We start from the raw sequence: 25580 nt of genomic DNA, 5'->3' as shown, positions 1-25580 counted from the left end.
CTGGGAGGAGAAGCACATGAGCAGGAAGAGAGCAACAGGTGCATGGCGGAAGGGAAGAAGTACATGAGCGAGACAGCTGGAACACACATGCACTCTTGTGGCGTGCTGAAACAAAAAGAAAAAAATACTACGACATGTAAAATGAGCAGCAGAAGGACACGGGTAATGGGGTCCATGCTCACAGGAGGAACTAACACGCTAACGAATAAGAAGCAAGCGAATTAAAGTGTAACAAAGCCAACCAATGTTAAGTAATGGGCAGGCTCTAAGCCCACTGTAAGCAGACAATATGTCTTGCAACAAACTTCTCATATGGTATCTAGTAGGCGAGACCTACAAAGAAAGCAAATGTCAGGAATAAAGGAAACGTGAGGCAAAAAAGAAAACTTGGAGAGAATCCCTCAATCGATTCATTTATTGGAAGGGTCATTTAGATTACGATTACCGAGAATAACCAGGTAAGAAGAAACATGGAACAAGTAACATAATTGGCCGTGTCTCAGACATGGTGGCCAAGAAGTCATTTTGGGCAAACACAGCAAACAGAATGCTTTTTATTTTCATGAATTTCTACACGTTCCTGATTTAGGACAATCATTTGTATGAGAAACGTACACACTGTAATAATGAAGATATAATTCAAGGGTACCAACCAGTCGGCTTGAAAAAGAGGGTGCAAGACGTAAAGAAAGGTTTGGGGAAATCTCAAATCTGCAGAAGTTCAGCGCACAGATGTACAGTGCAGCTGAGCAGAGAGGTTCGTTTTGATGACCAGCGCAGCAGCGCCCATGCATAGCAGGAGCTTGGACTGACATCTCCTTACAACAAGCATTGGAATAGCCAATAGGTCTCGCCTTTGGGACCTTATAAGTGTTTAGCCATGCAACAGTTGCATAACTAAATACTTATAAGGTCCCAAAAGCGAGACCTATTCGCTATGCCAAGCGGCCGCGAAAGTGATCGCGATCGAACACCAAAGCGGCCGTGCGGCCACGAAAGTGAAAGTAATCGTGATAAAGCGCGATTCGCGCGCCAGCGCACATGCACTGTAGCTCTAGGCTGGCCTGGTAGCACTTTTTGGAGCCCTCTCAATAATTCTCGCCAGACCAGCGCATGCGCTGGGGCAGGCGAGACCTAAAAACGGATGTCTGGCTGCTGACACGTGGTTGCGCTCGGATGGTCCCGCAGCAGCAGAGGGTAAATTGCCAGGAAGTTATCCTCGAACAATAAATTAGGTCTAGTTTCTTTGACACTAAAATCCCACCAAGAGGTACATCTCTCTCTGTTGACTTGTTCGCGCTGCAGTATGCTGCATATGCACAGTTGGGAGGTGAGGGGTCTTGTCCCCTCAACATCTAATCAAAGCATGCCAGAGGGATCTGCATGTGTGCCTTCTAGTACTTGACTAATTACGTTTCCTAATACAATGCAAGTAGTCACTGTCATTTCTGAAGGCAAGTTATCAAAATCACAAGTCATAAGACAAGCATAAGAGGGGAAACTATCTTAAGAATAAGACCTGCACTCTAAACTCAACCCCAACCAGCAGGCGGACCTGGGAGCAGCACTAAAGGTCACATTCGATATATCGAGAGCGAGGAATCACTACATTCAATCAAGGAGGCTGCAGGTCAATGAACACTAGCTAAACGGGTTTCACTCAAACCGAGGTGGTCAATTCTTGAAAATTCTAGATTTGCAAAGAGCAAACCCGGCCTCAGAGGGGGCGAACCACAAACCACGCCTCAAAGAGGGAAAACCACACCTCAAAGAGATAAAACCACACCTCAAAGCGGGCAAACCACACCTCAAGGCGGGCAAACCACACCTCAAGGCGGGCAAACCACACCTCAAGGCGGGCAAACCACACCTCAAAGAGGAAAAGCCATGCAACAACAGTGTTGCACACTGTACAGCAATAGTTTAATGCAAGTAGAGCTGATTAACAACAGAACAACGATTTGCATGGTGACACTAACATAACAGTAATAAAGTAGAGTACAATTTAGCATCATGAGCACAACACATGAATAAAGATGTATGTAGGGGTGCTATACAATAAGGTGTCAGTTCATATAGCGTGGCAAGGGAAAGTAGTGAAGTACTAGTCCCCACACACGGTGAAGGCAGGCCCTCCGAGCTCCAGGGGGCGCCTTCCAGCACTGTGCACAGGCCCGTGGCCTGAGCGCCCGACTGTGTGCAGAGCGTGGGGGGGTGGGAAATAGGGGGGGGGGGGGGGGAAGAGGGTCTTCATGTACTTTGCAGGGAGACACCCCTCAAGTTTTGTAACGCCAATGGGCAGAAACAATACTTTAATTAAGCAAAAGAACAGTTTAAGCAATTCGTCAAGAGTTTCCGCAAAGGCCGGTGTGACTTAGGAATGGCTAGTCACACGCCTGGTTATAATAACTGTGTGACTGGCCATGTCTTAGCACTGGTCATATGGAAATCACATGATTCCCCCAAAGGCCAGCTGGCCTCCGAATAGATTCTGCAGCTAGACCAATAACACTCAAAGTATGGCCCGGGGGCCGCTTGGAGCCCTCCTGCCTTTCAAGTGCGGCCCCCAGCTGACCGACCGCACTAGACTGCTGACAGCACTAACATTAATAAAGATGTTTAATTAAAGAGGCAAGTGTTTATTTACAGTGACTGAAATATAAGAAGCAAGTAATTTTAGGAACGCATTCATTTTAAAACATCTTTCAGCACGCATGTAAAAATAAAGTCTCTTAAAGTGTATTTCATTAACACGCATTTCACCTTAGTACATCAGATTATAATCAGTGCTTTCAGATTTTTTTAAAGTCACAATTTTCAAAATAAACAGAAAAAAAAACTGTCACGCGTCCTCCCAAACTGGCAAGTCAGTTATCATTAAGGAGCCCTCTCCTCTGGGTGGTTTGGGTTGTTATTATAGATCATGGGTACTCGCAACCATTTGCCCAGGGGCCATAAAGTACGGTCTGTGGTGTGACCGGGGGCCGCACTGATGCCAGCAGGGTGGCAGTAGGGGGCCTGGGTAGATCAGGGATTGTGTACGGAGGTCTAAAAAAAATGTAAAATAAATGGTCAAGCATTTATTTGCAGGTTAATATATACTTGCAGGTGTATTTAACATTTTTTTCTGAAGGTTAGTGCTCAGTAACTAAACAGCAGCTCCTGCTGCTGTCCACCACGGGGCTGCATGTAAAGGACAAAAGGGCTGCAAACTGCCCCCAGGCCATACTTTGAGCATCACTGTTATAGGTGGACAACATTATTGTTTAATAAATCGAACACAAAAGAAAGTTTTATACAGCGTATATCTTGACCACATGTATTTCTAGATTCTCTTTTATGTCAAAATGGAGAAAGAGTGAAATTAGACTTGCCTATGATCACACAATTTGATCACATGGGGAAACCATGATTATTCGGGTTTTATGGTTTCATGTTGAGCAATTCAATAATAAAGTTAATACGCCATTAGTTCTCGCCTACGTAGCGCGCATGCGCTGCTTAGGAGACCTTTAGTCGTCGTGCAGCTCTTTTTCAAAGCACATACTCGTGGAGGCATACGCCTTGAGGGAGTGCGCAGCGTCGCACCACATGCACGAGTATGTGCTATAACAAAAGCACACTGCGCACGCACGCATACACGCACGCACCGCATTACTTTTAAACATGATAGCAGTGCCAGCAGTGTGTTTTTTTTCTTTTATGTGTTTCAAAATATCAGCATTACTAGCTAATCAAACCGCAACAGCGAGACATGCCACTGCGCCAGCGGGGCGCTTCCAAGCCATATGTTTATTTTACTTGTTTCTGTTTATTTTTGCAGCCCTTCTCTCCTTCTACATATCAGGTCTCTGTGTCCTTTCAAACAACCCCCATTATCTCTCGGCCCTTCGCAACCAACGATCCCATCCAAACTGTCTCTTCTGTTACTAAATGCAAGGTTGTCGCCTCCCCCGAGTGCAGGCAAAAACACTTAAAGGGGCAGGCTGACTCCAGACCTGGTATCAGAAAGCTCAACACTCCTCCTTTCCCATATTCACACACCCATTCCTAGGAACATCCCAGCGGTAGCCAGGTTTAAAAAAAGTTTTGTTCGCTCTCTCCCAAAAACAAATGCGAGAGTACCTACAGGAAACAGTGGATAGATATTTTAACTATGCAGCCAAAAAAAAATTAAACTTAGTTTGACCCCTCATAGCCTATGTGCTTGTGAACTGATTTTTTCTGTGTCACTTAGTATCATGCATAAAGTAACAACCAGTCTGTTTCTTTGCTATGTAACCAGCGGTCGAAGTGTGTTAAAAAAGTACGGGGACTGCTTTTAGGGAACTTCTCAGCTTTCTCCTTCACTCCCCGTGTGCTGCCCCCAACCTCTGTGATCTGTTTCTCATGTACTTTTCCCCTGTTCCCTCGCTGTCTGTTGTTGTCCCCCTCGTGTGCTTTTCCTCCCATTCCTTACATCACTGTGCTGTTTCTCGCACTCATGTGTTCTTACCCATCCCCAACACCTTTGTAAAACCCCTGAAACCGGCATGCGGAAGCAAAATGAAGTGTTCAATATTGCACACTGCATCAAATCACATATCTAGTTTGCAATTTCGAAATTAAAATGTGAGGACAATGAATTGAAGCAATATTAAAAATTGGAGTTTTGTTACTTTGTATTTCTAAGTTAAGATCTAAAGCTCAAATGAACAAGCATTTGCAATGCAATACGTCTCGCATTTATGTGAGTTTCAGCTATTAACAGTACAAATAACAATGCCTTTTATTTTTGTTTTTGGAACATTAATAAAAGGCATGGTCATTTACAATGCAAATAGCTAAAACTCACATAAATGCGAGACGTATTGCATTGCAAATGCTTGTTACACTTGACTCTCCCAAGGTAGTGATAGCAAGCAGAGAAGGCATACCCCACGGTGCAGTAGAGGGACTGCAACTCAGATACAGCACACAAAAAAAGCCCCACTGCCGCCGTGCTGGCATCAATGTGGCCCTCAGGCACATCAGAAATCTTACTTTGAGGCCTCTGGGAAAACACAAATGGGTGCCCATGAGCTGGACATTCCTCCACAGCCGGGCTGTGGAGAGGGGCTCAGCCTAACACAGCACCCGGCACGGCAGAAGAGTCATAGGCGGACAAAGGTTTCAGTTTAGATCTCTCCGCAAAAGGCCACGGAATAAGGTCATTTGTCCGAGTTAAAAGATGGTGCCGCTGGGCAGTGCAATGGTTTTTCCGAATTTAAAGCTTTTGCTTTTTTGGGGTAGGGTCGGACTGAGACAGAAAATAGACCCGGGCACAAAAAAAGAAAAAAAGGGGGGCTCCCTATAAGGGAATTGGCTAAAAAATGTGGCACTTGTGAACCATGTGTACACAGTGGGGCGGTTTTGAATTTGTACAGACACGCTGTATAAGTGTTTTGCAAGGTATTGAAGACTGAGCTTGTTGCAGGCAATGTTTTTATCTTAATATTATGGAAATCAATAGTAAAGCACGGCCCAGCGACTCTAAACAGGCCTACAAACAGACAAAAAACAGCCCACACATTGGCCTGTCAAACTAGCCCATCAGGCCTAGCCTGATTGCCATATCCAAACCTGTTGGGAGGAAGAGGCTTCTCCTACCTCTGGAAGCAAGCCAGTGGCAGAGCGAGGGTGCCTGGGCCCAAAATGTAAGCAGGAAAAGTACTCTTCCGTCCCACAGTTTTGGATGGGCTCAAGTGGCCCCGTTACACCCCAGTACCACTGTACATGCTGCACCGTTGACAGCAACGCTCCTGAAGCTAGCTTTTGGAAAAGAGAATTTATTTTCCCAGTGGGTTTACCAGGGCGGGGCCAGGTGAACAGATGGCCCGGTCACCGGTCCCTCCCTTCCCTACCCAGCCGTAGCGCCCCCCCCCCCTCCCCCTCCCCTCAGCTTTCAATGAGAGGAATCAGATGCGGTCTGGGCATGCTGGAAATCCTGTGACGGGAGGGGGCGGAGCTATGGAGGTCGTTTATAGCATCCCGAAGGATATCCCAAGCAATTAAAATTGTGCAGTAGGCGCTGTACCTAGCATGGTCCGTCGCTGTACCATTTATAATGCTCGTTATTTCCGCGTACACTCTGTATGCACATGCGCAGAACAATCGGCTCCTGACGCCTCGAGGCCATTCGCCTCGCGGGCTGTGGATGTGGACCATAGAGTGGAGAGTTTCTACACATGACGAGGCAGGGGGCATTCTTAATTACTCGGTGAAGACCACGACCCAATGCAGAGCGCTTTACCATACATGAACGTGGCTTGTGTGGCACTGCAAGTCGTGCAGAAGTGGCTCCTAGCTGCGCGTCTAACTTCAAGCACGGCACAATTTACACAGAGCTTTGTAAGTTTTTTGTTCCTTTCATCAAAAACTATAACAAACAAAAATAAACACTCTCTTTAGCCGTGCAGGGAAAAGAAAGGTTTATTGATAAAAAAACTGATTTCAAAGTACCCTTTCATAGAATTCTGTCCACATGGAAGCCAGAGGAGAGAAAATGACAGCTCAAACCCTTGCCTGCTGCAGGCAACTGAAAATACACATGAAGGCAATATTGGCATCTGAAGATTCCTGAAGCGTTGGCCCTTCTACTCGCCAGCACCCAGAGGAACCAATATATCTGTTACACTGGCCTGCAGGTGTTTGATAAGCCAGTGACAGGAGAAGTAACTGTAATTGCATCTGTAGCAGCACTTTATACCCCACTTCAAGGCGCTCAGCAGCTGCGTCCTCAGTCCCACAGCGCTGTGGGGTGCTATACTTGTAAAGGTACATAGCACTATCCGTATGAAAGAAGCACATGGCACGCTGCACCGATCTCCACCTAAACAAACCACCAACATGGACTCCGAGGAGAAGGGACACTGCACTATGAGGAGAATGTGAAAGCCACAGCAACAGGGACAAGCATAATGGACACAACAACGTGTAGAGAGGTCTGCCACCTCTCATGCATGCAAAGGCATTGGACTCGGTGGCATGAACCTAGGAGGCGGCAGGGTTTTGAGGGCTCTGCAGACCTCAAACACAGCGCTCAACACAAGACGCTCCAGAAACCATCACATCCATTAACATACAGGCTTCACGTACACCATTTCTGTGAGTAAAATTAAATCGGGTAATAGTGCCACGTTATTTACAGTGCTTAGAATAAGGTAAAAATTTCACAAGGAAGCAGTGTACAAAAAGGGATTATGGCGCATCGAACTTTATTTGAAACAAATGGAAACCGATGTTGGTATTTGAATGGAACGGTTTTTATTTTCAGCATTTACGTGTATTAACGCTAGAATTTCTGTCCTTACATGGGCTTTTCTGCTTCTAAGCTACTTAGCCAGTATCTTTCCAGGAAGATACACTGCAGTAAAATCCTTGCCAAGGACACCAGCAAAAGCAGAGGTGTTACTGGTGTATACTTGTTTGCGAAAGATGGCCGATTGGCCTTACACTGCATCTTTGCTTGTAGCTGCTGTGCATTGAATGTTACATGCTGAGGGCTGGCATTAGTGGTTTCTTGGGGAAGGTGTTTGGCCGGTCAATAACTTACACATCTTTAAGCCTCTGCTGGATTCTATACCCATTACTCCCACGCTAGCGATTTGTGCGACACGGGGCACCCCGCTTTATGCCCCTAATCTGCCACAACCCTGAGAGCACCTAGAAGAAATCAAGTTCACACTGTGCACTACACAAGACTAACCCCATATATATATATATATGCAAACAATTTTCTCCCAGTTTGAAAGAAAAGCAGGGTCGCACTCCAGCGAATTTTGTAGTTCTTGATACAGCTTTATTCAAAGTTCATATAATCCACAGATTCGGAGATGCAGAAAAAAACCAACGCGTTTCGTCAGCGTCCGCTGACTTGTTCACGGTCACTATTAAATCAAACAAACAGGGTGTTTTTAAACAAAATCAAGACAGGAAGTTGTCATACCTTCCTTTCCTGTCAATCACGGGGTGGTTAAAAACCCGGATTTCTGGGAAATGTAGTCCCCATATGAATTAACCATAATTTACCTTGAAAATAGGCTAATTTTGAAACAAAAAACAAGACATTAACATAAAATTGAATTAATTATAATGCAAATGTTTATGCAGTGTCATTTGTGGTTCCAAATTAATTAATTGTCAATGGCTCATTTGAGTCCTGTTTCAATAAATGCTTTCTATGTAAGTAATGACTGTTGCACTATATTTATACAATATTTTGAATGCCCTCTGGTGGGCAAACATTGCTATATGCCCTCTGGTGGGCCTTACGTTTTTATCCAGGGCTGCTTTATAGGCCATTGTACTCATTGTTGATGTCAGTATTGTTGCCCAAAATAACCATATGTACAGATATATGACAGTATTATTGGAAACACAATTGTATTTGTTCGTTTGTGTTGCTGTTTAAAGATGTATGTACAGTTCTTCGGACTGGTTCAGACCAAACGGTGTCATGCTTCTGAAGTGGATGATATGGCGCGATTCTTTTTGTCTTAGTAGTCTCTCCCGATTTCCTCCACGTATATTGATCGGTACTGTTTCTATTCCAAAAAACTTTAGGGACTTCCAATTGCTATTGTGGTGTGTTTCCATATGCTTGGCTACCGCATTGTTTTTATCCTTATTTTTAGTAGCCCTTGTATGTTCCAGAATCCTTTTCTTTAGGTCACAAAAATGGTACTTCCCACGTATTTTAATTTACAGGGGCATTCAATGATGTAAATAGTGTATTGACTCTTGCAAGAGATCAATTGTTTGATTTTCCAAATTTTGTTATTTGCCATTGTGATCTCACTTACTGGTTTGGCGATTTGGCACACCTTACAATTTTGACATTTAGTAAAGCCAGTTTTCTTTAGCCACGTTGCTTGTGCTTTATTGGATTTAAAATGACTGTGCACCAATCGATCTTTTAAATTTGGAGCTCTCCTGTAAGTTATTGTTGGATGGGATCCCATTATTTTTCCCACGGTTCCATCTAATTGTAGTATTTTCCAGTTCTTTTGGATGATATTAACAATCTCTTTGGATTCCAAGGTGTGGTCCAGAATCAGTCTTATTGGTTCATCTGTGATTTCTGAGTCTTTAGTTTGTGCCAAACACTCCTCCCGGGTTTTCTGATTAGCTTTATTCCAGCACTGTTTTACTGTGTTTTTATTGTATTTTCTCCTTATGAACCTGTTAATTGTTCCTGCACTCTGTTTCTTCCATTCCTCCTCCTCACTGCACAATCTTCTAAGGCGGAGAAATTCTCCATAGGGTATGCTTGACACCCTCTCTGCGCCCCTAAAAGCCATTTAGACCTCGGTTTTATTCAAGTGCTGGAGCGCCCCTGGGAAAAACCTGTGTACAGCTCAAACTACAGTAATAATATATGTATCTAGTACACACACTAAGATGAACATACAGGTACAATCCACACTATGGCATGAAAAGTGCCCTGCCAGTTTTATTTGGGGCTTGTGTCCCCGCGCACCCCCTCCCCTAAAAATATTTTCTAGAGAGCACACTGTCATTCGCCACTTTATTCAGAAAATATACAACTTCTGGAGAGAAAAAAATGTTTCTCACGCAACCATCTAAAACCTTTGCCCTGAGAACAAAGATCCTGAAAATATTGTGAAGTCAACCGATACTTGAAAAGTGGGTGCCATTGGAAAACTTAGTGACCCTCAGTTCATAAACTTGGAACTGTTAAGAGACTGAAGCAGCCCTGCCAATTACACAAGGCCTTCTGCAGCAGGCGCGGAACCCACCACATACATGCATACCGCACAGAGGACATCGCTATCAACCCCCTCCTGCTTTACTCACCCTCAACCCCCCTTGCTTCTATAAAATAAGTGCCGAGTTGTACACCAGCCTTAGACTTGTAAGTGCATTACAAGGGTAAGCTGCCACTTTACATGGTTCATCTTTCTCAGGACAAGGGCTGGCCCAACCCCGGAGTAAACGGAGGCGATGGACTACGCAGGCACAATTGTTTTTCAAAGAGGAGAGGGCAGCCCAGTTTGTATCAGGAAGATGGTAGCATCACAGCCTGGTGATGGACCTGTAGAAACACGCTCAGGAGCAAACGTTATACCGACTCCGAGACAGATATGAAGGCCTGGCAGGAGGTGCGTCGATCCGTGCCAGCATTATGCAACGGTAAAACTCCCAACCCAGGACTGGAAGTCAGCGCAGGTTTCAGGAAGGTGAGTAAAGCCCAGAGGGGAATCCTGGAGGGGCACAATCATTTAAATGAAACGGCAGCTGCCACAGGTACCTCTCTGCAGGCTACACGCGGGGTCCTCTGCATCCAACCCTCCGCCACCTGCCCACCCTAAGGATATAGGCGATTCACAAGCAAAGGAGGCCAGGGTCCTAATGGCTGGACTTGTGACTGAGCCCTGGTTAATATCATTTTGTCATCTTTGACGTAATTTTTTTTTGTGGGATCTGTTTATTAAACATTTTCTCATTTTGTAGACATGAATACAGAAACGTACATCGTCAATAAAAGCACCATACAAAGCCAATAGATAGACATAAAAACCAGATAATGAATCGATAAAGTAGCGGCAAGGTTACATCAATTATCATACACTAAAATCGGCAATAACTTTTAGCATATCCCTTCAGCTATAACATCTCCCCCCCCCCCCCATCAAAGAAAGGGGTAGTACGATCGCCTTATGGTGCATCGTAACTATGTAACACGCAACAATTTACATGTCATCACATTTCGTATGGCTTCACTCCGCCAAATCACATGAATCTGCGTATAGAGTCAAACATGTTTTATAAGAACACCAAACATGGGGGGGGTGGGGGGGGGGGGAACAGAAGAAAAACAAACTATCAGGGAAGAGGGTGGGAAGGAACGCAAGAGCTGCAGTAAGGGAGGGAGGGAGGGAAACCAAGCTCCCCGCGTCATGAAAAAGCATTATTGGCTACCCATGAGTGCACAAACAGACTGCTGGGAAGAATGAACATCCAATAGAAGCGACAGAGGTCCTAATCCACAGATCAATGCGTAATTCAGTCATCTTTGACTTATAATGTGTTGTCCTGGTGAGGACTTCGCAAAACCCAAAGGAAATGATGGACGGAGTGTTGAACATTGCAAGCACTCACCCCCAGTCAACCGATCTGGGTTTAATCCATCACCGTTCTTTAGCCCACTCTGCCACCCCAGTTCAGACATGGCCATATGCAAATCAGTCTGACCCTGTGCCTCATGGGAACAGTCCAGCCCGAACTGCCAAGCCATGTCTTCCTTGGACCGGAAACAAGTTTCCTAGGACCGGTTTCTGGCATTTCAGCCGTCATTCGCTGGTGAGGACTTCAACATTAGAGCGGGTCCCAACGTCATCGACAGTTAACATATTAACGTTATTGCCTAATATTTACTTCAAGTCATAACTCCCAAATCTATGGCATACGTTGTATAAGAATGTCGGAGTCATACGTGTCCGCCTCTTGTCCTCATCACACTATTTGTGTCTTTATTCTCCATGTGTGAATCACCAGAGTACGAAGCACGTTTGTCACTAATTACCAGTCTTAATCAAATTATAACTTCATCCTAATATACCTGTGAGGCAGCTTTTGTAACAAGTTTGTGACACCGATTGTCTTGGTTGATTTAATCATCGCTTATTATTCTACTAAGGAACTGTTTGTTTATTATCTTGCCACCAATGTTTCCATATTGGGTGTTCCCCTGTTGTTGCTCACAGCGGAATCTAGACTAGGCAGCCATGGCATTCCCGCATCAGATTGCTAAAAACAAAAAACTTTGGGACCCTATTATTTTTTTTTCTCACTATTCTTATTTTGGCTCCACAGTTTACATCTTGTACTGGTAATTAAACCACTGGACCCTTAGTCGACCCTCTTTCCACAACCTGAGGTATGGATGCCTCGCCAAAGGATAAGAATCTAGGAAAGGATTATTTAAAAATGTTGGAAAAAGAGTTTAAGAAAGTAGCTTACAGGATTTATTCAAGACCAATTATGGATGTTTATGGGCTATTGTAGATTTAAATAGTACACACAAGCTGTATATGGCAAAACATGTTTGATCTTGTGTTTGTAGCAAATGAAATAGAATAAGCTCTTAATTTCCCCACTTGAATGAATAAAACGTATTTAACAGAAAATATGCTACAAGACTGTTTCATTGTCTCTTGGTGGTATTTCCGATCACAAGAGAGATTATTTGCTAGAAGAATCTAGCAACGTTTTATTGTGATTGCTTCGAAGTTGTGCATTGCCTGTGTTCTAACCTATTCCCTGAATTCTAACCTTTTCCCTGCGCTACACCATCCTTTCCTATCCAGCCCGGCCTTTCGCTCCCTCCTCCCGCGTGGAACTTTATGCTGTCTTCTGGCCTCAGAATGTTGGGAGTGAAGGTTCTAAGAATGGTGGTGGTAGCGCAGGAAATGGCCTTTAGATCTGAGGAGATGATGGTACAGACGCTTCTGTATAACACCGTCCAGTTATCACCTTCACAAACATGAACCCAAGTGCCACGCTCCGGAGACCGGCATTTCAAGGTCTCAGCGCCCAACAAGAAGGAATCCATTCCACACAAAAGGGAGAACATTCCAGAAAGTGGTTAGCCCTAAACACCGCAGAACAAAGTCACAAAGCGCTTGTCTTCGATTGCTCGTGCCACCCAGTATTGTCCACGTTTCTACAAGTGCCTCCACCAACCCGAATAATTCACACTTAAACTTAAAACTTATATGTACACCCAGCAATCTATACCAGCAGTCCGTCCGTCATCCAATGTCGGGTGAGATCTATGGCCCCGGGCAGGTCCTTGGGAAGACTCGTGACACCAGGTAGGCTTAGCAGGGCCGGCAGGATCTCCCTCAGCAGACCCAGGGAAAGGATCCACACAGAAAACTAGCGAGGAGCCGCCTTGCAGTGAATGGACCCTCGCATGGTTCTCCTCATAGAAAAACTTCCTTCCAACAACGGAACGTGTTCTTGGACGTGTCTCGCTCTGTGATGCGAGCGTCGCGCCTGGTTAGGTTTTCAATTATAAAAGAAAATGACAAATGCTGTGTGCCGTCAGGCGGGAGGGAGGCCAAGGTTGGAGTTGGTTCTCTGCAGGGCCCGTGGGTGCTCCAAGTGCAGCTTCCACGGCTCCGGAGAGAGGCGGACCCCCGCCCTGCAGGGAGGCCGCGGAGCACTCTGGGAGCGTGCGTTTGGCGCCACACTGAGTACACTAGGGAAGCCTTCCATGCTAGTGACCTGAAAGTGCTTCATTGTGGCAGCGTCAAGGACACGCCCACTGTGCCGTTACACCATCTCACACACGGGATCCGAAGGAGGTCTGCGAGGCTCCGGAGAGTATGGAGCAAGGATCCCACATTTGGTGAAAACGTGGACCGGTTGTGCAGGTACATAGGAACATTGTTCCAGGGTAGTACGATAAACCATGAGGTACGAATGCAGAGCCGTGGCCTAATTTATTTTCCAAAACTGTGTGTGTGCTTTGTGGGCGTTTGAACTCGTGACGGTGGGATCAGGCACGTCTAACTGACCAAACCATCGTGCAGCCCTGCTGCCTCAAGTGTCAACACAAGCCTAGTGTGCCAAGCACTGACCGGTGATTTCTATGAAGTTTGCCTTCATGCCAACAACCATAGTGCGCAGTGTGGGCTCCATGAGTCCTTACGCAAGTAAGGAAAATGTGTCCCCATGTCACATGGTTAGATAATAAACGAGACCTAAAGCGGCCACCAGTGCCCCCTACCCCCCATGGGCCTCACCAGCTGTACTAACAATAGCTAAACAGCCCATGAAAGAGACTATCTTCGGACAGACGCAGATGATGGGCAGACTACGATCCGGTCACTCATCTCTGAGGGCAACCCTGGACTCCAGTTGTGAATATTGAGGATACAAGTCGAACCTGTCCGCAGGAGGCAGTGCCCTGGAGGAAATGATGCTCTTTATGGGGATGGCCTGCCCAACATCTCAGAAATTAGCCAGCCAGGCCCGAGCCTCACTGAATTTGTGATAGAGGAGAGGTAACAGGGCAAGAAGGCTCCCAGTCGGATCCGTCCTACTCCAACTCAAGCGAATCAATGACCCGGGAGCACCCCAAAAAAGCCTACAGTTTGAGGACTTACACGGCTCTCAGCTCAAGCATTCATTTTCATTTGTCCCGGACCACACAGGTGAAACCTTCTGCATTCCTGAGGGGCAGTCTATACTTCAGAACAACCACACACCTGTCACAGTCCCGATCCTCCCAACCACCAGGTAACGGGGGTGGGATCCCCTGTGCTGTGAGACCAGAAGCTACAGCCCCATGCCCCAACCTGTCTGAACTGTGTGTCTACACCCCTAAACCTGTGTGCATGTTCTTACAGAATGAAGATTACTGTTTGCCAACCTCAGTGCTGACCTAAAAGGTAATGGTGAAGGGAATGACGGAGTGACCTGCTTTACTGCCACACCTCCTTTGGAAGGCAGAGCAAGCAAAGGGGAAAAACCCCACTACTCCCTTTAGAACTCAGGCAATGAGCGGGTAGGTATTTGCATGCCAGGAAGTCCTCTTCTAAAGGTCTCGTTCAGGCATCGAGGAGCAAAAGAGAAGGTAAACACAATATGGCTCGGCCCCAAATACTCCTCGGCTCCCGTGATACCAGGACAGGTAGTGATGGGAACGTAGCATCACCAAATGCCTGCCGTCCTCCTGCAACATCTTGCGCAAGAGACAGACGGTACCTGGCAGCCTAACTGCGTGATCCCCTCCGCGTCCTCTGCCTGCGCCAGAGATTTGCAAGAGGATGGAAGTGGCAGCAATCAGAGGGGGCGAGAAGGAGGGGGTCCAACATCACACCCCCATCAGAGGGTGTGCTTTGTTCATAATATAATTTAGTGTTATACTGCCTGGTCCCGGAATAGCCAAATCTGACATGTAAAAAGGTTTAAGCAGGCATACTCAAGAACAGTCAGAGTGGGTACTGTTACATCAAAGTTAGGTCCTGGTGTCTACACCACCTTACTGCTTACCATCTACGCAGTTTGTGCCTGGATTCCACCGCTTCCAGCCACTGGCTTTCGTCAAACAGCCACTTTCAGTCAGTGGCTTGAGACTTTGCCAACCATGTTTTTGCTTGGCCCGGTTCACTATAGTCATCTCACCTAATCCTACTGGCTGTATCATTCCTCCTCCACACTAGTGCTTGCAGTGGACTGCAAGAGGGACTACTTTGCAGCTACAGCCCTCTCTATTACTGGTGGCTGCCTCCCAGATCTAGATCTAATGTGCTAACGCTACATGCATTTGAGCACTAAACCCAGCCCTATTGGCTTTGCTGTTGCACTGTAGCAGGCTGCTGTCAATAACCGCCCTGAACAGCCTGTCTACATTTCGTGGCTGGGCAGCAATCTCTTTTTAGACAACCAAGGGAGAACTTTCTCCTTTGGAAAGTAACATCTAGATTGTGGAATGTGGGGAGATCAGCAAACTCGGGCAAAGGCCAAAATATTTGGGTATGGGTGTGGGGCGAGAGGATTTGGAGGGAGAACATACAAAGTTAAATGAACAAGGACATAGTTACGGGCTTAAAGGGTGGGGGTCCAAACAGCTGGAGGTACTGTCCCAGCTGTAAGCTAGCTCTCTGTTTTGAGCGCTTTCTGCTGAAATCTTCAGGCCATAAAGGCTCGAATTCTGGGAAAAGTAAGTGTGTTTGTGTAACATGACAGCAAACACTTTAAGGACTACAGCTCTGGCCTTTACCCCCCAAAAGAATTGAAATAACATGTCAGGGAGAAGTGGAAAGCTCTGTCATAACACGTGACTCAGGACAGACACATGGGTGCACGCATCGACAAACGTGTAAAGCCAGTCTTCAAGAGGTCCTTAGGCGAAGTGCTGTCGCCATTGAGAAACATAATCAAGTATTGCCAGACAGCGCCGGCAGAGCGCGGTTTTTCAGTAACCCCTGTTCCTTTACCCCTCTTTTTTAATACACACGGAGTGTGTGAGGAGCAGTTTTCATTTTAGCGCAGCATTCACCCGCAGGTACCTTGGCTGTGCGAATAATGAAACGAACCGGAAGCCGTCCTCGCCAGCAGGGCCAGGACATTGTTGGCCCAGATGCGGGCTTGGTTCAAAAGCTTGTACGGTAGGAACAGAGATTTCACGGTTGAAAACAAATCAATGCAGAACAAAAAACATCTTGAGGGCCTTTTCGTGAAAACGTGTCTGAGTGGCTCTAATGTTGATTAGAAAAGCAGAAGACCCGAACTGTACTCCCACCTGGCTAGAGTCTGTGCGATCCCGGATCGAGTCTGTGCGATCCCGGACGCATCGCTTCATCTTCCTGCTCCACAGTTCCAAACACCTGAGTAAACAGGCAGCAGCTAGAAACAGGGTCTGGCTTAAAACCGTGATAACTTACATTAAGGTTGGAGCAGACATTATTGTAAATAGGGATTAGTGCGAGTTTGAGGTCACACAGGAAACAGTACAGGCGGCAGGATTTCACATTTCGGAAAACATACCACTTTAAAAACCCTTCCAAAGTCATGTTTAATACCCTGTAGAACAGGTACAACGAGTGAGCGCAGCGGTGCTCGCGGCACCTTTCAACGCATTTACCAGATGGCAGGGGTGGGAGGTGTGGTTAGACGCCGGTTTTCGGAAAGCCCTGGGCCCTGCTGGCGCCTCCGCACTTTATCCAGGTTCGCGCGGTTTAAAGAGAGCTCAGAGAGGGAGAAGAGAGAGTCGGAGGGAGGCAAAGTATGGAAGGTCAGACAGAGACAGTGCGAGGGGAGGACATGGGCGGGAATGGTATGAACAGGTTTCCAGTGCTGATTTTAATTCCCAGTCCGCCCCGGTCATGCCGTCTGAGGTAAAGTGTTTGGCGTCATGCCGTTCTTCATGCATGTCAAAAGCAGATGCGGCTTGCTGTCCAGTGGCACGGTGCCACGCACGTCTTGGGGGCGGGGGGTACATCCCGCCCCTTGTAGAGGATCACCAATGAGCACCTGTGTGCACACATGGGCCCACAGAAGAGGAAACTGGGTTTGCTATTCGCGCAGGCACGCTTTCCTATAGGTAAATAAATGAATGTGGCATTTAATGCCACCCAGGGCTCGAACCAAACTTGAACACATTTTCGTAAAAGGGGATTCAGGGTAAAGACGAGGTGGGAAGCATCATTCATGAGAACGACACATTAAAAATTAAGAAAATGACTGCTCTTGGTGATTCGGACACTTCTCACTGGTGTGTTCACAGGGAGCAGTTTCATCAGACCCTGCATCTATGCCCTGCGATGACACCTGTGCCATCCCATGAAATGGGCATTCTGACAGCAAACCACAGGGTGACTACTTTTAGTGTGCCACCAGAAACCAACAAGACGGGAATCTAGGGATACTTCTACAGAAAAACGGCAATAGAATCCAGAAAGAACGGCAATGTACTCGGATGGATGGTCATTTAAAAGCAGCACTACACGTCACTGGCCAGTAAGGTCTCGCTCATAAAGAAACACGAACACACTTATAAAGTACAGAACGACAACAAAAATGCTACAGTAAACGCCACAAGGGTGCTTAAATAACCACTGTTGCTGTCCAATTCACAGATATTTAATGTGACGACCCCTGAAGGATGAAAGGCCGAGGATAGGTTCGAACCTATCAGTAACAGGTCCCTGGCCTTTGATAAGCTCTCGAAGCCAAGGTGCACGTCTCCGTCATAGCCCAATGGCTACGGGGTGTCTCCGGGCGCCCTGGGCATTGGTGGTGGCTGCTTTAAGTGCAGTAGGCGAAGGCTCAATCCACGCTGGAAGGGCTCCAGGGGAGGTGGGCTGCTACAACAGCCGGCGATGCTTTAAGGCGAAGACGGCGAACGCTGAATGAACTGAGATTACAATGGAAAAATCACACACCGCATCGCAACAGCTGCGCGCCCGCCCTCTAGGGGTAATGCCGGCCCCAAGCGCCGCAAAGCACAGTTCACCAACGAGACCAATGAAGCCTAGTGGGGCTGGCCGACGAGAAGTCTGTGGCCACGGGCAAACTTAAACCGAAATGTTTAGTCCCAATTAAAAGCCCTCTCTTTCTCGGTATGAATATGGGCCGGACTAGAGGCCAGTGTGCAGAAGCACAAGTCCGAGCCCATGGCAAACGGAGCTACCAGCGGTGCTGCTTGCCCAACAGCGCGATGCAAGCCTCCTGTAGAGGATCACAGGGTGTCAGAGTTCAAGGTGGAGGCGTAAGAACAGGCTGCAAGCCCCCTGTAGAGGATCACACGATGTCAGAGTTAAAGGTGGAGGAGTAAGAACAGGCTGCAAGCCCCCTGTAGAGGATCACACGATGTCAGAGTTCAAGGTGGAGGCGTAAGAACAGGCTGCAAGCCCCCTGTAGAGGATCACACGATGTCAGAGTTCAAGGTGGAGGAGTAAGAACAACGGGCTGCAAGACCCTGTGGAGGATCACACGATGTCAGAGTTAAAGGTAGAGGAGTAAGAACAGGCTGCAAGCCCCCTGTAGAGGATCACACGATGTCAGAGTTCAAGGTGGAGGAGTAAGAACAGGCTGAAAGCCCCCTGTAGAGGATCACACGATGTCAGAGTTCAAGGTGGAGGAGTAAGAACAGGCTGAAAGCCCCCTGTAGAGGATCACACGATGTCAGAGTTAAAGGTGGAGGAGTAAGAACAGGCTGCAAGCCCCCTGTAGAGGATCACACGATGTCAGAGTTAAAGGTGGAGGCGTAAGAACAGGCTGCAAGCCCCCTGTAGAGGATCACACGATGTCAGAGTTAAAGGTGGAGGCGTAAGAACAGGCTGCAAGCCCCCTGTAGAGGATCACACGATGTCAGAGTTCAAGGTGGAGGAGTAAGAACAGGCTGCAAGCCCCCTGTAGAGGATCACACGATGTCAGAGTTAAAGGTGGAGGAGTAAGAACAACGGGCTGCAAGACCCTGTGGAGGATCACACAATGTCAGAGTTCAAGGTGGAGGAGTAAGAACAGGCTGCAAGCCCCCTGTAGAGGATCACACGATGTCAGAGTTCAAGGTGGAGGAGTAAGAACAGGCTGCAAGCCCCCTGTAGAGGATCACACGATGTCAGAGTTAAAGGTGGAGAAGTAAGAACAGGCTGCAAGCCCCCTGTAGAGGATCACACGATGTCAGAGTTAAAGGTGGAGGAGTAAGAACAGGCTGCAAGCCCCCTGTAGAGGATCACACGATGTCAGAGTTAAAGGTGGAGGCGTAAGAACAGGCTGCAAGCCCCCTGTAGAGGATCACACGATGTCAGAGTTAAAGGTGGAGGAGTAAGAACAACGGGCTGCAAGACCCTGTGGAGGATCACACGATGTCAGAGTTAAAGGTGGAGGAGTAAGAACAGGCTGCAAGCCCCCTGTAGAGGATCACACGATGTCAGAGTTAAAGGTGGAGGCGTAAGAACAGGCTGCAAGCCCCCTGTAGAGGATCACACGATGTCAGAGTTAAAGGTGGAGGCGTAAGAACAGGCTGCAAGCCCCCTGTAGAGGATCACACGATGTCAGAGTTAAAGGTGGAGGAGTAAGAACAGGCTGCAAGCCCCCTGTAGAGGATCACACGATGTCAGAGTTAAAGGTGGAGGAGTAAGAACAGGCTGCAAGCCCCCTGTAGAGGATCACACGATGTCAGAGTTAAAGGTGGAGGAGTAAGAACAGGCTGCAAGCCCCCTGTAGAGGATCACACGATGTCAGAGTTAAAGGTGGAGGAGTAAGAACAGGCTGCAAGCCCCCTGTAGAGGATCACACGATGTCAGAGTTAAAGGTGGAGGAGTAAGAACAGGCTGCAAGCCCCCTGTAGAGGATCACACGATGTCAGAGTTAAAGGTGGAGGAGTAAGAACAGGCTGCAAGCCCCCTGTAGAGGATCACACGATGTCAGAGTTAAAGGTGGAGGCGTAAGAACAGGCTGCAAGCCCCCTGTAGAGGATCACACGATGTCAGAGTTAAAGGTGGAGGAGTAAGAACAACGGGCTGCAAGACCCTGTGGAGGATCACACGATGTCAGAGTTAAAGGTGGAGGCGTAAGAACAGGCTGCAAGCCCCCTGTAGAGGATCACACGATGTCAGAGTTAAAGGTGGAGGCGTAAGAACAGGCTGCAAGCCCCCTGTAGAGGATCACACGATGTCAGAGTTAAAGGTGGAGGAGTAAGAACAACGGGCTGCAAGACCCTGTGGAGGATCACACGATGTCAGAGTTAAAGGTGGAGGAGTAAGAACAGGCTGCAAGCCCCCTGTAGAGGATCACACGATGTCAGAGTTAAAGGTGGAGGCGTAAGAACAGGCTGCAAGCCCCCTGTAGAGGATCACACGATGTCAGAGTTAAAGGTGGAGGCGTAAGAACAGGCTGCAAGCCCCCTGTAGAGGATCACACGATGTCAGAGTTAAAGGTGGAGGAGTAAGAACAGGCTGCAAGCCCCCTGTAGAGGTGCAGGAGCAGACCTGTGAAATGAGTGGTTGCTAGAGCCTCTTTTAAGACCCGAGCCATGTTTCCTCTGAGGCTTTTGGAACAGCGTTCATCATCGGAGGCTGTAAGCATCATTACTGTAGAAGCGTGTCCAGGGCAGTCCCACCCCCACAACACAAGCAGCCTGGCCTGAGGGATGACAGGCCATGTTCCTTCAGCACAAGATGACAATGGACCCCCAGACATTATCCGGCTACCTGGGCGAGGTGTACCTACAGTCTCTGGTCCCAACGACCAAAGGCCCTCGTGAACACCCCGTTGTGACATACAAGGGCATCCTGGTGGCTGAGTGGACTAACGCATCTGTGGCTGGGCCCTGGGTTCCACCATGTGGTCACAGATTAGAAGCCCAGGGTTTGACAGGATTCGCACGACTGAGTTTCGGAACAATAAAAAGCTCAACCAGCCTTCATCAGCACTGAATGGGTTCTGTACCAAACAGCCCTGTTATCAACCGATCTCCCTGTGGTCGTTGGGGACGGCTGCAAGGGCACAGAACAGCTTGGAAAGAGGTAGGGCTGCCTGAGAGCTCCTTGAGATATGGGGCCCCGGCTAGGACACTTCTACACTCCTTAAAAGCTCAGGCAACAAGGCCTGCGATAATGGTTTCCAAAAGCATGGATGCATCAGCAGCATGGATCTGTGCCACGGATCCGCACTCTCAGCTTTCCAGGCCTTCCCCAGAGCCAGGCCACAGCACTTTCCAAAACAGTGCAAGTGCTAACAAATCAATCATTCAAGCGTATGGCACATCAAATGTGACACCCGAAGCCTTCATAGACAAAATCAAATAGAATACAATCCATAACCAGCGTGATTGTGCAGTCCATAAACTGCCTGATGGAACAGCAAGTTCAAGCAGCGATCTGGGCTCCGCGTTAAATATTGATGGCTACTGCGAGCCAACTGCGCTTATAAATGGCTGTCAGGATGCCAGAGTGTTGCCGGAGGCAAACCGGGGCTATTTTCAGCAGCATGTGACAGACCCGCAGGAGGTTCAGAGGTCAGGTCACAAAAGGGAATATTAAAACACACAAAAAGTGTCCCAATGACAGTTCTGTAATGGCCATAAGATAGGACAACGAATCTTCCAGACTAGGTGCATGGGCACAGATGTACTAATAACACTTCTGTTGGATAGTGCTGAAAACAAGTCTGGGCTATGTCAAGGAGCTACATGTGCTTTTATAATGAAATGGAAAGAGATGGCGGGGTGCATCCTCCCTTGGGGTCCAGTGTCCAAGGCCAGCTGATGATTAGATGCCTGCAGGAGTCTCTCCCCAGTTACTTTCGGAGGTCCCTGGACCCGGTGGGACCCGGTGGGACCCGGTGGAACCTCCCCCCCCCCCCCGCCAAACCTGGGAGCGCAGCGCCTGCTGGAAGAAGCAGAGCACCGACCTCCAACCCCGGAAGAACATCATTAGACCCCGAAGATGAAGGTGATGGGTGACCGTGGCAAACTGGTAAGGATGTGTGAGTGCGCCATCTAACAATGCGCACGCATGGCAAGGTGCACCATGATTGGAGCATGGCTTCGAACCTCACACACCTCAACAACACCTCCCACACATGACAGCTACAGGGTTTATGCGGTTTCATAAAGCGCCAACTCAAACTGAGGGTGAGCACCGGTTACATTACACAAGGTCACATGCATTACACATTAAACACTCTTACAACCCCATACTTCAGAGATGGCTCTCAGGATCGACGACAAAGTGCTTTAAGGCATTGTCAAGAGGAAGAAGCGCTATACAAATGTTCCAATAAAATACAATACATATGGGGCTTAGCTTAAAATCAAGGCACAGGCAAACCAACGGTCTTAGGGGCATCCCCCTAGTTACAATATGCACCTCTTCCCCATTATGATACCCCAGTCAGGGCCACCGACTTGTGGACCTTTGACTTACCTTTATGGCAGCAAGCAACCCCCTCCCTTCATTCGTGCACTCTTTGACTTTGTGATATACTAACATAACAAGTGCGAACCCCATCTTCCCACCTCGGTCACACACAACCAACCAGCACCTAATGTATGAAACTGTAAATCGGGACGTTTGCGACCTTAAAAAAGGTACATACATGTGGCCCTATATCACGTACTTCAACTCATAGATGGCGCTCTGGCTTTAATGCAGACTTATTCCATGAGACCTACTACTTATGCGACTGCCCACTTGATCTGAGCTCCCCTATACTCATCGGAAGTAAACATTTACCTCCAGTGACATAACCAAATTTGAGCCCCCCTCCCCCTTTCAAAGTAGATGGAGGGAACCCCCCACGCTCCAGACACAGTCAAGAGCTCTCAGCCACCGCCCATGCATCAGTGCTGGATGGAGACCCCTCGAGCTCGCCAAACTCCATCTCCCCCCCCCCCCACCGCGGGGGGGAGGGGGCTATTGTTACGCCACTGTTTACCTCGTGACAATCACCTTCAAAACACTGCCTGGCTTTGCTGACCGAGGCAGCACGAGGACATCCGACTAGAGTTAATGGGCTAGCACAAGAGCAGATGCTAAACAAAAGACAACCTAAATACGAACAATCGGCGACCACCCTACGACTAGGCGCTTTACCGTCAACGCTGGCAAAGGCCACATATCACACGCGAATGCTGGTCACAAATAACAGTTACAGGTTAGGCGCACATTACAAAAACACGGCCGTGTACACGAGAACACGTGGCTGCAGCGCATTACAAATACCAGTCCACACAACTATAGAAATACATATTTGAAGGTGCATCCTACACATGTAACATACGGACATTGTAGTGTCTCCTGCATGGTTTACACACCCACTCACTTCTAGGCACTCACTGTATGGAGGCACTGCTACTGTCCACGTCTGAGATGAAATCCGACCCACGTAACTTACTGAGGTTGTAGTGCCTCATGCTTCTGCTACATAACCTCGAGGAACTAGTATTGTAGGCATGTACCATATCCCCCTCCCCCCCCTGGCACGGCACTGCGCTACGGACGGGACAGGCATCTCAAGACCCAGGGACTACACACAGATGCCAGCAGATAAGGAAAGTAAACGAAAGCAGCGTTACACTGAGACACATTCTAGGAGGAACGGCGAAGTGTGCGTGCGGAGAAGCGGTGCCCACTCGCCGCTGCTCGGGAAATGCTGTATGTCCGGAAGAAGCTGCGAGTGGAGAATTTAAAGGGCATCCCCGACCTTTAGAACGTTTCACCTTCCGGGAAGGGAAGCCAATCTCGATTCATGGGCGGTCCAGCAGAAAAGGTTTGTGGGACTGGGGTCACAGTACACTAAGTAGGGCACATTGCCACTACTCGCTGTGCAGCGATCACCCACACTAAAGGCACAACAGGAAACTGCTGGCGTTTGCCCATCTGCCAGGCATTACTAATGCCCCATCCAGGGGCTGTCAGCCCAGCTCTGCGTTAGTATGGCGGTACCTCACAGCCACTACAAGGCAGGGGGCACTGCTCCGACTGTAAAACCACTCGGTAACATTTCAGTCATTAGCGTGTGGCTGAGAGGAATGCCCCAGGGCATGGAGTGTATCCCTTCAACATGTTCCAGCTGGCATGAATGTGCCCGCTCCCTTGGTATACGGCTCCAAAGACTGTCCCCCCTCTATTAGGTTGCTGTCCCCGCCCCGTGTGGTTCCGGATCGTTACCCCTCTTCAAGCTATATGGCTAGGGTGCCCCGAAAACCGCTGTAGGGGTGGGCTCACACTCCCAACGACCCTGCTCCACAGGTAGTATTAATGCCCCCCTGTGTAGGGGTTACCTAGCGCTCCTAAGTATGTGTATAGTTGTTATGAAGTGGCACTCACACAGTGTAGGTCTCTCACTACTTACTGCCTCCCCTCCCGCCCCTGGGACTTCACCGGAACAGAATCACTACCTGCCCATGGCTCACCTTGTCCTGCTTCGCCGGCTCCGGAGGGGGCGACGTCGGGGTCGTCTTGTTGGCTGCTGCGGGGCCAGGCGAGGGGGCACCCGGGGACACCGGGGGAGCCGCCTTCTCCGCCTCCACTTTAATGAGCCGGCGGTTGGGGGACAGGAACCTGGCGTCCGGGGCACCCCCGGGGGTGGACGGGTCGACGCGCCCCCCAGGAGCGCTGCTGTAAGGGTCCTCAAAGTCCCGCTCCTTCTGCAGCTTGTAGGCGCTGACTATATCCGGTTGCGGGGCAGGGGTGACGGCACAGGTGGGCTCGCGAGGCCCCCCTGGGGGCGGCTGTCCGCCATGTCGGTAGTCCGGACGGGGCGGCGCCGGGGGCACAGGTTTGGCGCTGCTCTTGAAGCCCAGGTGCTCCTTGAGCCAGCGGGCCATGCCGGCAGTGCATTGCTGTCCCGTACTGTGGGCCTGCGGGGGCCCCGGCCGGGCCGAGGGGCTCTGCGGGGAGGCGGGCACGGAGGAGCGGGGCGCCGGGGCTCCGCTCAGCAGCATGTGAGCGGCGGCTCTGCCGAGCAGGAAGCGGAGACATGTGGATCGGGAGCCCAGGATCGCGGGGATACAGTCAGGGCAGGGCGACCTCTGGCGGCCACGAGAGGTACTGCGGCGAGCGGCTGAAGGGCTGAGGTAGGATGAGGACCAGTGTGGCACAAGAAGGGAGCGGTATTGAGGTGGTGCCAGGGGCAGGCGGGCTGCATAGAGGCAATCCAGGAGATCTGACGGCCGTAAGAGGTACTAATGTTCGCCCACCAAGGTGTGTGAGAGGGATAGAGGTATTTATTTAATTTATGCAGTTTTATATAGCGCAGGCATTACCCAACTATGTTACAGCGCTTTACTATAGCATTACATAAGGCAAATAGATTACATAGTCATAAAGAATGCGTAGCAGGTGCCCAACAATATTGAGGTAGAGTAGTAGGTTCCGGGGCACGGACGATCATTGCGGACATTGCTTTATGTTACCGAGAGCGCATTACATCTTGTACACGGATAGTGCAGTCAGAATTATTGAGTGGCAGAATGGACGCCTTTGTAGTGTTAGGAGGGAACCAAATCATATCAGGATACCCGCACTGATCAGTGTCGACCACCGTGCACTAGAGGAGGAGGCCAGAAGCCATGC

At 48.6% G+C, this 25580-nt stretch overlaps 1 protein-coding gene across 4 annotated transcripts in view; it reads right to left on the bottom strand.

Annotated features, from left to right (window-relative positions):
- The window catches only part of SHF (Src homology 2 domain containing F), a 378180-nt gene extending 353175 nt beyond the window's left edge, over window positions 1-25005 (bottom strand). The window contains exon 1 of one of the 4 annotated variants that reach the window (XM_085644027.1): window positions 24404-25005. In XM_085644027.1, coding sequence (XP_085500153.1) covers window positions 24404-24949 — 546 coding nt within the window. In that variant the 5' untranslated portion in view covers window positions 24950-25005. The remainder of the gene's footprint in view (window positions 1-24403) is intronic. The other 3 variants (XM_085644029.1, XM_085644028.1, XM_085644030.1) reach the window with 3 other exon arrangements.
- Window positions 25006-25580: the final 575 nt, after the last annotated feature.

This window comes from Triturus cristatus, chromosome 3_1, assembly GCF_964204655.1.
Source record: "Triturus cristatus chromosome 3_1, aTriCri1.1, whole genome shotgun sequence".
Lineage (NCBI taxonomy): Eukaryota > Metazoa > Chordata > Amphibia > Caudata > Salamandridae > Triturus > Triturus cristatus.
This window is presented reverse-complemented; position numbering and strand designations above follow the sequence as displayed.